Source organism: Pleuronectes platessa, chromosome 12 (assembly GCF_947347685.1).
Source record: "Pleuronectes platessa chromosome 12, fPlePla1.1, whole genome shotgun sequence".
Taxonomy (NCBI): Eukaryota; Metazoa; Chordata; class Actinopteri; order Pleuronectiformes; family Pleuronectidae; genus Pleuronectes; species Pleuronectes platessa.
This window is the reverse complement of record NC_070637.1, coordinates 15324348-15338833: the sequence shown is the minus strand read 5'-3', so window position 1 is coordinate 15338833 and position 14486 is coordinate 15324348. Positions and strand designations below refer to the sequence as shown.

Here is a 14486-nt window from a genome sequence, read left to right as displayed (position 1 = left end):
CTTTTTATTTTTCAATAAACCACCTGCCTTTCTCCTTCTTACGGACATATTTATAACACAACATTAGTTTTCTGTCTATAAGACTTTTGAAATATGTCGTTTTTGCTCGGCAATGTGATTTTCATAACTTTCCAAAGGTCCCTAAGGCAGCTGTGTGTCATGGTTAGAAACAGCACTTCATATTTCTCTATTTAATGAGGTTATATGTCATACGTTAAATTATTCTTGCAGCTTTGAAGTAAAACAAATGGCATGTTAAAGCTGCGCCGGCAGGTAACTGTCATGTAAAAGCAGCACCTGCCCTGTCGTTTGACAGTAACTCCCGAAGGTGATTTCATAGGGAAAATTCAGATGTGTGTCTGGTTCATGTGGGTGGTATGTAAACCAACATACAGTGGACACGGTCGTGTGCGTACCTCTGTGTTTGGGGGAATATGCAGAGCTGCAGAAATGAGGCATAGCGCTGACTGATGCTGCCGGCCTCTCTGCTCCACTGCGCTGGCCTTTCTATCCGATAGACAGCTCGACAATATCCAGACCCCCGCTCTTTCCGCTACATACAAACACACGAAGGCACACCAACACACGCATACACACAGGCACGTATACACACTAATGCCGTGCACGTACAGCTCTCTGGGGCCGCTCTGGCTCTCTCCGGCTGCACTGTTTGTAAGATAAAAGCGAAGTTTGCAGCCGAGTCCGACCCTTCAGACAGGCCTTCACTGTTTTACGTGTAATCGAGAATTCTGAGACCCACTTTAAAACCATATTTACAACATGAGAAACGCTCGTTCTCACAGAAACGGAAAACCGATCGGCGATGTTGACTTCGAGAGATCACTCAGTGTCACTGGGATGTCGGCCATTTGTTCCTGGCTTGATGCGTCTAACAGGAGTTAAAGGCAGTTTGACAGTTGCTTGATGGATCCTCTATGTCTGTGTTTGTGCAGCAGTCAATCATCTGTATTGTTTCCATTTGGGCGAGTAATTGTCCAATAACAACAAGTGACGCTGCTCCACACTAGAATCACCATCTATCTCCATTTTTCATAGAATCCTACTGCATTGCTCCACATCGGGGTTTCACAGATGTGATATTGAGCTGCAGCGCCTCACGTATACAAACACACATTCCACACGAGTGCCTGTGCATAGACACACATGTTCACGGTGTCTTGGTAATGTCATTACTTTGGTCTAACTGAGATCACAGATTTGAACCTTCAGGGCTTTCGAGTATCTGCGGAGAAGCTCTTTCATGTTTGATCTTCAGATTTCCTGACAACAGGAGGGCTGATTCTCCCGGCATCCTTTTCTCTTTGGGGGGAAAAACATGAGATGTCCTCGCTCTTGTCAGTCGATAAACAAGAGCTTGGCTGTGCTATGTGGTAACGCTATACTCGGTGCTCGAGGGCTGCTTGTCTGGTCGTATCCGCTAAGTTCACAATAGGTGAGTTTGGTCCGATTTTCCAGTCGCCAGCAAAGGATCAGATCTGAGCCAAATCTTTGCTGGGTGGCGCAGTGAAGGTGAAGGTGAAAGTACATGTAGTGGTGAGGTGCCCCTTGACTTTTCCCACATTGCTTTTATGCTATTTACTATAAACAAATATTTTATTGTAGGCTAATTTTGAACATCGGATGAATGATTCCTATGTCTGATGATGTCAGAGCGATCGTAGACAGCCCAATGTCAAACGCTTCTGACTTGTTTCCCCCTAATATATTCAATATTTGTTATTAGGATGATTATTATTTGAAGTAGTAGCAGTAGCCCGTATGTAGCTGTCGTGAGTTGAAAACAGAATTTGTCATCAACTCTTCACCTGTAAAATTCGCCACAGTCAAATTCCCCAGGAACCACACGGACACATAAACACTTTGTGGTTGCGTGTGATGTATTTGATCCTACACGCTGGCTGTGAGACCTGCCAGCAGGGAAACAGCGCTTGTAGCAGCTTGACGCAGCTCGCGGTGCCCCGATGATGTGTGGCTGAGCCGCTCGCCTCCCGCTCAGATCTCAGGTGAGGAAAGGCCTGGAATCACTCACCCTGACAGCCACATCTGGCGCTACTTTCCCTCTCCTGTTGCCCTCCACTCTGCTCCTGCAAACAGACACCACTTAGAGCACGGAGGGAAGGACGTATGATGATAGCAGTTATGATAATGACGTTATTGCTGGTTATTAATGAGATGGAGAACAGACAGGTCACTCGCTCGGTGCAATAAAAACCATTGTTGCCGCTTGCGTTCTTTTTTTTCTTTCAAGACTTTATTCTGCTGTTGCTGGAAACTGAATTAATTCCAGGTGCAACAGGCAATCTTTTTCTTCTCTCTATTTGCTCTGTGGATTACACATAACCACTGCATTATTGGAAGTAAAGGCTTACAGTAAACGCTGAATAAAAAAACACACTAGAGCTCAAGCGTGACTTATAAATGATAAGCAAATGTGTTGTGATTCCAACTTAAAGCCAGTGATTTCTTATCTCTCACATGAATCTATGAAATATTAGGAAGGCTTGCACCTTTTGAACAGTTTGACACGTGTCCAGTAGAATAACCTCACACGCACCCTGCTCCGCTCTGCTGTGGTTTCCACACTGGAACCAGCCATCGGTTGGCGAAGCTCAGCTGCTGCCAAACCTACAGCTGAGGGCAAATTTGAGCAGGGACCAGACTGCCACTCGCTCTTCATCTGTTTCCTGTTTAACCTCGGAAGTTAGGGTCAGAGTTCAGGGTAATATTTATGTTAATGGAATGACTCCAAACAGATTCAATTTCAAAACAAGAGCCCGAGGTGTCCGGGAGCCGCCTCCAGTCACACATTAAGACATAAACAAACACTTTTGGCACTCTCGCCATTTGCCAACATCTGTAGTCGTCCTCTACGGCACAGTGAGAAGAATGCACTTTGATGGAGTCAGCTGCACACCAGCAACAAAACAAACGCTGATGCTCGCTGATTTTAAAGAGTTCATCGCCACAGGAATCCATGATGGAAAACTCCAGTACCTGTAGCAGTTTTATCCAAAACACAGTAGACGCTCAATTTCCAGTCATACTGCAGCAGAGAGATGTGACATTCCTGTATTGATTTAATGTCACGGGTCACTGAGGCTGGAGAATTTAGAAGAAGACTCCCCTTTTTTAAAGAGTCACATGGGAAAGAGCTCGTTTGTGTAAATGGACAAACTCAATGTTTTTTCCAATGACTCTTTCATTTAGTATTTTCTAAAAACTATTCTTACCATTTCTCAGCATTTAAAACTTGCAGAGCTCCATTTGACACAATATGGTCAATGTTTGTTTTTTATCCAGACATGTTGCACATGCACTTAATGACCACATTGATCCAGTTGCAGTTTTATCCTTCTCTTAAGATTTAAAAATACAGCTGTTATTTTGTGACAACAGCAGTTTACCATATGTGTTTGTATTTCATTTAAGAAATTATAAGAGAACTGAGAAAGCTGTAAATACATGTGGTTACGGTACAGATAATAAACATAATAAGATGGATGAAACATCTTCACTTCCTCCTATTGAACAAAACAAAGCAAAACTTTCAAAGATGCAGGTGCTGCCATGTTGTGTTTTAATGTTATACTGAGCCAGAGCCCCAGCAGGAAAGGTTTGTGGTGCGGGGGTGTGGTATCACAGTCCCACTGGTTCACACGCCAGACCAATCACGACTCAGTCTCAGCCGTCAATCATGTCGATTAGTCCTGTTTCTATTGCATCAAATAACGAATTAAAACCAAACACATGAACAAACATCAGTGTGATAAAAACTGCTTAAGATGACAGGAACCATCTTTGAAAGAAAACATGACTTCTTACTTTGGTCCATGTCCCATCCAATAACATGGAGGAGACACGGTTTATGACCTATACTGCAACCAGCCACCAGGTGGCAAACGAGAAGTTTTGGCTTCACTTTTGGAAAGCTGTTGTGTCGTCCATCTTTACTCTATGATAGTAAAACTGATTTGCAGATATGGTTGCAGAGTAATAGAAGAGTTTCCTTCAGAACATGAACATGAGAATCAGTAGGTCTGTGGGTTTCTCCCTCCCTCCTTCGTGTTCACACATTCATACGCTCACATGACTCCAGGTGCGTGGAAGAATCAAAGTTACAACTGCTTTGTGGGTTTCTCCCAGCCAGGTCTTTAGACAAACTGTACAACTTTGCCGACTGTGCTGGACTGCACCTGATCCTGGGGCTGAACGCGCTGCACAGGAACCCAGACAACTCCTGGAACACCTCGTCTACCCTGAGCCTCCTCAAGTACGGCGCTGGAAAGAAGTATAATATCTCCTGGGAGCTGGGCAACGGTCAGTGCAGCATCACTCCACATGTTACCTTCTAAAAAATAATATATAATACGTATGCATGCTGCTGATATTGATGTACAGTTTTGAGGGGGCTCTGCATACGATGGTTGGACTTTCGTACTTAATTAAACTAAAAGTAATACTTTTTTCTAAAACCATAGTTAAATGCATTATGAAGAACATTTTGCATAAATATAAATGAGAATCTAAATAAAGAAAATGCAAAAGGGAGGAAAGGTTGCTAGTAGCTAATCTGGCACCCCCCCTAACAAGCCAGGTAAAGCGACAGCAGAGAAAGACATTTCCTAAACATGCTGGAAGCTGTTGACCAATCACAACAGAGTGAACCCTCTGGCAAATCAGAGCAGACTGGGTTTCAGTGGGAGGGGCCTTAAAGAGACAGGAGAGTGTTTCAAACAGAGGCTGTAAAGAGAAGCAGCAGCAGGAATACACAGTCTGAGGAAAGTGATGAGTTTTCTGAACATTAAAGCATGAAAACATTTTCAAGTAATAAACCGATTATGAATAAATGAGTAAAATATGTATCTTTTGAAACTCCAGTCAAAGAAAACTATAATTCAAGCTAGAAGCACAAAGACAACAATCTTAGATGAGCTGCTTTTGAATAAATCTACTAACGAAATCTAAACTCTTAACGAACTAAAAGGTTTGAAACTGTCTTTAGCTTTGTCATTGCTGCCAATCATAGCACTATTCCATAATTTAGAGGACACAGGATGCAAGTTTGGTCTCTTTTGAAATGATGCGATGTCAAACCAGTCACATATTTTGTTCAAACAACATTAACTGGTCAGAGGAACATTATTTAGAGAACAACCAGTCACAGTGTGTTGAGCAGATTGAGGGTGAAGGCAAGGGGTTCATTCAGGGATGAAAGGAACTGCTAGTCCTCATGTCATCCCAACCATCTGTGTTTCTTGGGAGCTGCAGTGCACAGAGCCCCATGTTTTGCCTGTTGCGCATCACTTCATATTTTCTTTTCATTTCTTCTGTAATAAAGCCCACAAAAGAAACTTGTATTTCAGCCGAAGCCTGAAAGTACCATGAATAATCCATTGATTGCACCATGTGAAAATTTGACAAAGGGCTTGAACCGTGCCGAAAGCAACAATTTCAAATAAATCATCCAGATGGTTCAGACATACAGTAAATTTGGTGCTGATTGAAAAGGTTATCCTTTGAAATCTGTCAGTGATATTCAGGGAATACAGCACAGATACAGACAACTTTTATTTTACAGCTCGGGCACAAACTGGTACAGAGATAAACACAAGGTTCTTCAGTCGAGAACTCTTCTTTTAAATAATAACATTATTGATAATAAATATATAATACACAAATGTCAGAGTGGGATGCTCTTTAGTTTCTGCTGAGTCTCTCTCTCTCTCTCTCTCTCTCTCTTGGAGAGGCGGTGGACTAGTGGCAGAAACTTAGACTATGGGCAGAAAAGGTCTCCGGTTCGACTCCACGGAGAATCAACAAAAAGACGAACCTCGATTGATCTGTCCAAAAATCCAAGAGGATTCTCCCTACCCTGTCTAGTGCCCCTGAGCAAGGCACCTTACTCCCCAAACATCTGCTCCCCGGGCGCCGTACATGGTCGCTCACTGCTCTGTGTGTCCTGCACCAGATGGGTTAAAAGCAGAGGTTAATTTCCCTACCTGCATGAGTGTGCCTGTGCATGTGTTTGGGACAAATAAATGTATCTTAATATTATATGTATATTAACAGTATTTTATTAATTACGAAAAAAGAAACTTAAACACATAATCTTCAATGTAAGTGATGTTCTGGTCAGAACCTGAACAAGGACGATGTGTAGTATTTATATACTAGATACATATAATACACAAAAAATACAATGAAAAGATGTGATACAAAAAAATGCAAAAGCCCTAAAAAGTAATAAAGATGTCTGATCCTAGTAAATTACACAACTACATAAAAGCTGCATAAACACGAGTCTAAAAGAGATTGAAGGTTTTAAGGGTTCGTCTGAAGCTATTCTAGAGAATCCGATGAACTGATGTTTAGTTTTCCTCCTTCAGGGAAACTCGCTTCCTCACTATCTTTGTGTTACTGATTCTACAAGGCCACCCTGTGTGCTTGGACCGTTCCCCCCCGGCACTGAATCATCTGTACGTTCTGCTGCAAGTAGCCCGATCCTCCCGTTTTCTACTGGGATAATCTCTAGGAGAGCCAGATCAGACTACAGCAACAACAATATTCCTTGCCACCTCCCCGATGTTGCCTGTGTAAACCTTATCTCACTGGCTCACCCTACCCCGTCTCCTCTTTCCAGAGCCTAATGCGTACCGCAGCTTGGTGGGCCGTGCGGTCAACAGCACCCAGCTGGCTCAGGACTACACCAAGCTGCGGACCCTGCTGCAGTCGGTACGCTACTACCACCGCGCTCACCTCTACGGCCCCAACGCAGGGCGACCCCGGAAGAACGCCATCGGGCTGCTGGACGGGTGAGTCGGCAAGTAAAACATTGACTGGACAGGATTCCACTCCTTGTTAGGCTATCCTGCTTGGGTAGTGGAAAGTATGCTGCAGCCGTTTGGGACTTTTACGGGGCTTTAATCTGTTTAATGCACCCGCACGTCCACACACATTGTGAGTAGTGTTCAGTGTTTATGGATTTCCACTCTGCCGGTTTCAGGTTCTCCGCTCCAGTTAGATCATGTCAACCTAAATAAAGTGTCATCTGACTGATGACGTGGCGGCACAATGTTCCACCTGCTGGTTTCACCCAGAAGCTCCACCAGCTCCGGTCGGACGATAACATCTCGCTGTCAGCTGCAGCTTGTGACCTATTAATGTCAAACCTCCAATTTAAAAAACTGTTAGTTTTGGATTCTCCATATTAACTGCAAGCCTTTATTCTCCGAAGCAAACACATGAACATGTATATGAACGCATTAGATGGACTTTTATCTTTGAATCAGCCACTGGTTCCATTCAGGTCCAAATGAAAAAACACACTGAAGTGACGAAGCGACATTATGGCTTTTTTGTTGTTCATTCTTTCAAAAGAATTGAGATGAGTCTTAACTCGACCCTGAGCACATTAGCTTTATTCAAAGAGCCCACACACTGATGTAGGTATATAGTCTGATGTTGCCTGTCATGGTTTGTTGAAATATCGTCTCTCTTCTATTCACCAAACAGATGACGCTTTCCCTCAAACATATTCACCACTTCATAAAACAAGTTAAGCCTTTCCAAGCTTTTCTGTCTGTTGAAATGGAAACAGGTTTTTCCTCCTCAAATGGATGCCCCAGTGGCCCTGTACAACAAACACAGAGTGGAAATCAAACGTTGCTGTATAGACATACACAACTGCGACAAAGTGGGACATCCAAACAAAGCGTGGGTAAAGCACGGAGCTCACGGAGAGATGTTTTCTCTTTCTCCACTGATTCAATTAAACTTAATTAAATTTAATCCGTGTAGCGCCAAATCACAGCACCGCACAGGGTGAGGTTGAGACCTCACGATCTCATAGAGAGAAACCCGAAAGTTCCCACAGTAAGAAAACAATGAAAGATCCTTATCTAACAGGACGACATGGGTTCCCATCTTCAACCCCCTTTGTCAACCAGCAGTATGTAAACATACATTCTTTATAAAACATGAGCTGTTGGCAGGTAGATAAGCATTAGTTGTGCATTTTTTAAATTTATTTAAGTCCTCCTGTGGACACTCACGAATGGAGATCAGTGTCTAAACAGATAATGAATGATAAATGTAGTAAATAATATTGTAAAATTCAGCTAGTAATATAAAATATGTTGAATTATTGACATTTTACCACAATATACATTATTTATATATATATATTTGACATAGATATATGAAAAAAAATGTGTGTCACATACATAAAAGCAAAGGCATGTTACATTGCATAAAAAAACAAATTTAAAGATTTAAAAGGTTATTCAGATATTCAGTATGAAATATCCATTATTCATCCATTATCTATACTGTTTACCCTTTGGGGCTTGTGAGGGGGCTGGAGCCAATCCCAGCGGACACTGGGTGAGGGGCCGGGTACATCCTGGACAGGTGGTCATTCCATCACAAGGGCCGACATACAGAAACAAATAATCATACACGCTCACGTTTACACCTCCAGTGAACCTAAGATGCTCATCTCGGGACTGTGGGAGGAGTGGGAGAGAGAGCACAGAAAGGCCTCGGTCGGCCGTCAGGTTCCAAACCAAGAACCTTCTTTGAGTTAAACATCAACACTAAAGATGTACTTTCTCCTCCGGCTGAATGGAAGCTAAACTAATCTATCAACAGGATTTTCTTTTCCTGGTGTAATATATAACACTTGATTTAACTGACAATGTTGAATAAACAGGAAACAGAATTCCTTTTAACATAACTAGAGTCCAAAAAGCTCCATTTTGCCTTCTAATGTCTCCGACCCAATCTGTGTCCAGCTTCCCGCTGCAGCCGCACACATTTTGACAGCGAGTTGGAAGACGGAGGAGAAAGAATAATTGGGTATGGATCTCCCTCTTCTAGAGAGCTGCTCACACCGATGAAACCATTACAAACCGCTGTTTACACTGACAGTTAGAATTTACTCCTAAATAAAAGCTGTGTGTTTGCGTGCAGCAGTGTGCACATCTACGTATTTATACAGTCCAGACTGACGGATGAGCTTCGGACTCGGAGGAAGGGGGAGGGGGTAGGCGATGGAACGGTGGGAAAAAGGAGGAGGAGGACTGAGGTGGATGAAGAGGAGAGGGCAGGAGTATCCACAAGTCACGGGTGTCACATTAAACACGGGGGTGATGCTTGTGTGTTTGACACTGTTACGAGGAGGGGGGGGGGGGCTCTTGTGTTTGACAGCGAGACTACTCTGCTGCTCTCAGGAAATAAGATGAATTAGACACTGAGCTGCTCAACAGTCCAAATATCAGAGCTGCCCAGACTAAACAAGCCCCGAGCGGTGAAAGTTGTGTTTCTGTGACACGGTGTGTAGAGACACACTTCTGAACATGTCTGACAAGCTGTTCCCCCCCCCGAATATGGAGCGATTTGGCTCAGGTAGACACAAACACAAAAAAAACACACACACATGTGCACTCAAACAAAATTCAAAAGCTCGGAGGAAGCTAGTCAGACAACAGGAGGGCCCGCATGTGGGTAGAGTTTGTGTTCGAGCACAGGGTGAGACCGTTAAAAGGGGAACACGGGGTTCTCAACTGTTTTCGTGTCCTCAAGAAACATTTGCATTTAACTAAGTGAAATCAAACACTGCCGGCTGCGCAAACGGCTCCAGAAAACCCTTAATTTGGGGCTTTAAACTGATCCCCCCCCACATGAGTTTATGGTTTTCAGTTTTTCCATATTACCCTAAAATCCTTGTAGTGGTAATGGAAAACGAAGGTAAACGATTCTTAAATTAATAACAGATATATTGCTGGAAGGGAACCGGTTCTCGGCTCTGCGAAGCGACGCCGGGGAAAGTAGCCGTCAGGTAAAGACGCCTCTGTTTTGTGTCTCCAGGTTCATGAAGAATGCCGGCCCGGTCGTGGATGCAGTTACGTGGCAACAGTAGGTATTTTACCCTTTTTATTTCTCTTTTTTGAACCCCTGAATCGACCTTTACGAATGACAGTACACCATGCTCCCCTGACTAATCATCAATGTAACGCCTTGGGCCATGTTGTGCTTTCGCACCACCATTATCTCCTCACTGTGTGTATATACAGTAGCCAGTAATAACCATTATTAACACTGTTAGTTAGAGGCTGATGCGTAATGTGGAGAAATTGTGTTTATCCTGCGAGCGGAACAACAGGAAAAGGAGCCCGAGAGAGTTAAATTACTAACACCTGCCATTTGTCTATTGCGTTCACCGGAGGAATGCATGCAGACGTATCGGCGGTTTGATTCCCAACCCCCCCCCCCCAATGTTTTATCGTTTTTTCCTGACACACACATGTAAAATGTTCAAATGAGTGTACAAAAGAAAGACACTCAAGCACACACACACACACACACAAACACACGCACACACACACACACACACACATATCCTAGTAGAAGCTCAGATAGAAACCCTGTGTGGCTGAGTGAGCGAGTGGTCGTGAAGGTGAAGGTCGGGTCTAATTAGGAGAAATTAGATGAAACGGAAGGAGGAAGGGCCGTCAGTCGGGGCTTATGAAAACACCACCCACACTGTTAAAATCAAACCATATGCCCTGGCTCATTCCCTGTGTCAATTAGCCCATTTTACACTAGAGGTGCAGATTCCAGTCTAACCAGCCTGCGTGACAGAGAGTCTGACCTCAACAAAACAAGCCCAGCCAGTAAAAGAGGAGGCCACTCATTAACACGTCTACGACACAGGTTTTACTCCTCCGCAGCTGGTGAGGGGTTTCTGGTGAATTAAGGGCGGTGGGTCGGAAACCCAGCGTCGGTTGTGATGTGGTGCGGGGCGTCACGTGGCTCGGTCAGAGTCGGGGGTCCGTCTGTGGCCTTCGGTCAGAGGTGTCCCGCCAGGAGCTCGCGGTGATGACACGTGTCGACAGTGAAAACGTGTGCGTCCGCCTCCGGATCACGACACGCTGATGTGTGGTTCTCATTATGTTGTGACGTGTTTTCCATAACATTTTAGTTTCAAATTTGCAGGCATCTTGTCCGAGTTAGGGCCGTATCCATTTTTTGGATTCACAGGGAAAACTTGATCGGAATGTTTATTCAATCTAATCTCTCTGCCTCTCTGTCGCTTCTCTGCTTTTCCATCTGTTCTGCGATATCCAATTTTTTTGTTTTTTTACAACATGCTCACCTGGATGTCTTGATGCACAGTTATTTGGTTTTCTTTTCAGGTCGCATTACTCAGAAATGTCTTAAGTTAAAGTTTAGAGGTCGAGTCACTCCAGCGATAAAAAATCTAACTTTTCTCTCTTACCTATGTATCCATGCAGACTGAGCATTGGTTTGCTCAGTTTTTGAGTTGTAGCGTGGTTTCAGCTTCCTTGCTCATACAATGAAGGTGAATAGAATTTTTTTTGTTGCTCCACTGTGTTCATTAAAAAATCGGCAAGGAAATCTCTCTTTACTGAAAGTGCCCTTGGTATTTTCTGGACAATCTCTCTGTCTTTGATTTTCTCGATTATTTTCTCAATAGATCAACTACACACTCATGCAGTGTTGACAGTGACAGTTTGATTGAATACCACACAGCAGTCAGTCAGGGCTGGGGTGATGCACACACAACGCCATGATGTAAACACCAGCGTGTCGCAAAGACGGCTGGGCCAGATCAAGATATTCATTTAGTTTGTGTATTTTGTGAAGGCAGGTCATTTTGTTCAAACTAACAATCAGATGCCGGGTTGGATATCACGTGGACAGGTCGCTGGTGTACCGCAGGGGTCGACATACAGAGACAAACAGCTGTTCAAGCTCACGTTCACACCTATGGTCAATCTAGAGTCAGCTAACCAAACCCTCAGTCAAGTGTTTGGACTGTAGGTGGAAGCCTGGAACATATTTCCATAAATTCTTTTGAGCACAAGCACTTTTTTCTTTCAATTTGGCTTCAGATATGTCACTAGAAGATATTTCATAACTAAGTTTAAGATCTACTTCCTTGTTAACATAAATTAACTTTAGCATTTATGTTGAAAGGTTAGATTGGATTAATCACAGCAGGAAGACAAGAACAGCGTCACCTATCCTGGGACCACCCACACTTACGGTGATTATAAAACTCCAACATTATTTAACTAATGACTCTAATTTGATCCGATAGTTACTCAACCGTCGAGGACACTGAGATCAGAGCACATTCGGAGGTGGCCTGAGCCGCATATGCTCACATTCTTTTCGTAGCGTGAGTGCGAAAGTGTCCCGGGCCACAGTGAAAGACCGCCTACCCAACTTGTACCAGCAGGGGGTGCTGGTAGTGTCAGTGGGAGGGCAAGTGAGCAAAAACCTCCCGATAACGAAGTCATGAAAATGAGTCACGAGCCGCGTACTTGTTTGCTCTCTGCGGCTGAACGGTCACGATTTCAACGGGGGGGGGGGGTCAGACGACACGTTATACCCACATCTTTCTTGTTCCTCGTCGGGATGACAGTGGTACTGAGTGCCAGAGAGCCTGGTGTGCTGCTTATTTATAGCTGGGGGGGGTTGGGGGGGGAGATGTTAAAGATGTTCAGACACAGGGGGGACGATAAATTTGCTGATGGCATTCCTGAGGGGAAGCAACATATCCTTTCGCTGCTATGTGATGATTGATCTAATAGTAACCTGCTGGACAGCATCAAGGAACACATCCTCTTCTTGCTTTGCTACTCCTCCGCTCGCTCCTAATCTCAACATGGCCGCGCCAGATGGCCGTTCCTTGACACTTAAAAGTGCAGTTATACAAGTCAACTTTTATAGACTACATTTGTGCTTTGCTTGAATATTTTCCATTTCACCCCGCTGCAGCGTTAGTGACAAGCGTTTTGTTTTTTCGCAGGATAAGGGTTTAAGAGATAGGATCAGGGATCTATATATATTCAATTACAATTTAAGGTTCAATATCAGTTGAGTATTTTTTGGGGTATTGATGCTCTTTCACCTCTGATTCCATCTGTTCCTGTCTGATTTCTATCGCATGCATTTCCTTCATCTGTGCTCTGTTTCTGTGTCACGGCGCTGTGAGTCTTTGATGTGGTGCCGGACTCACTGAGGCCTGTGTAAAACAAGCTGAGCAAGTGGATCTTTGTCTGCGAACACTTGGACACAGTGTTATTGTTGCTTTTTATTGGGCTCAGCTCAGTCTGGCATCAAAAGTCATGGATGAACAAAGGACGAGTTCCTGGTTGGGCTTTAGGAGATTAGATTTAAGCAATTTTCGGGAATAAGAAGCGATGATCCCCCTAAATCCTTCAGGGTGAAAACACTCCAACGGCTTTTCTACATGTTCCTTTTCTGGCGCGGTGGCCGATCTGAACATGCCTGCTTGGAATGAGCTGTCTCCTCGGCCTGTGGTGATGCTGGTTGCAGCTCTTCTTTCAGAAACCGTAAAAGGGACCTGCGGTAATTTGGCCGCTGCAAGTGAAGACCCGGCTGCAGAACCAAGAGGCTGCCACACCGCTGCTGCACAGAGAGCTGTTCACCTGTTCAGTGAAGCCCGACTCAGTACGCAGAACCCAGACTGAATTGTTGTTGCCGTCGTTGTGAACACGCTGTTGTTGTGGTCCACAATGTCACTTGCATCGATGAATTCCAGTCGCTGTGGCTATGGAGTGCTGATCGTCTGTTTATTTAGATTGAATTGATATTCAACATATGGCGTGTTCAAATCACACCAAATAAAACACTGCATTTCCCTGGGCCCTGAACAATACACATGTGAAGCTGATAAGACGAGATATCTGAGCCACAGGCGGATGGGATTTCTGTTATCATTAGATAAGTTGTGTGGTTTCTGCTCTGATGAACAAACCAAACATGCAAAGTTTAGTGAGGAAAACTGATCTTTCCTTGTTACCTGATGCTCTTACTAAAAACTAATTCCCACCATTATACTAATACAGGACTGACGTAGTGCAATATACTGTACAGATTTGTCTCTCTGCTCCCATATATGAACTGGAATGTCTTTTGCTGGGATCTGGACCGAAGAATTATGGTGTGATCTCTGGAAAAGACATGAAAACCAAATAATTTGTGTAAGGCTGTGACTTAATCCCTGCTCTGTTTACAGCCTGAAGCCTGGAACTTGGGAGTTTTCCAACACTGTGACTAAAACTTACACTCAGATTGCGACACTGGTTCAACCCCACTCGAACGAAAAGTCAGCTTCATTTTCAGCAGTTCAGTTCACACATCTGTCAACGGGCTCCACAGAGGTTTGACGTGTGTTTTGAAATCTACTCGACTTAATATATTACTCGCAACTTACTGTAATTCTTCCTTGGCGATGTCCCTCCATGTGCTTTGTTGAACTTTTGACAAAATGTGCTGCCGAGTATAACGGCTAACCCGATTTCCTCAGTTGTAAATTGCCGATCAGAGCTTTCTTGGAATGTTCTCGGTTTCCGGGAAAGAAAGAAAAAAGAAAAAGTTAAATTTGCTCAAAACATTTGCAGCTTTAAGAA

General features: G+C 43.8%; 1 protein-coding gene across 1 annotated transcript in view; it reads left to right on the top strand.

The window, feature by feature from the left end:
- hpse2 (heparanase 2) overlaps nt 1-14486 on the top strand; it is a 53862-nt gene that overhangs the window by 25900 nt on the left and 13476 nt on the right. The window contains exons 4-6 of the mRNA XM_053436646.1: nt 4165-4338; nt 6662-6833; nt 9889-9936. Coding sequence (XP_053292621.1) covers nt 4165-4338; nt 6662-6833; nt 9889-9936 — 394 coding nt within the window. The remainder of the gene's footprint in view (nt 1-4164; nt 4339-6661; nt 6834-9888; nt 9937-14486) is intronic.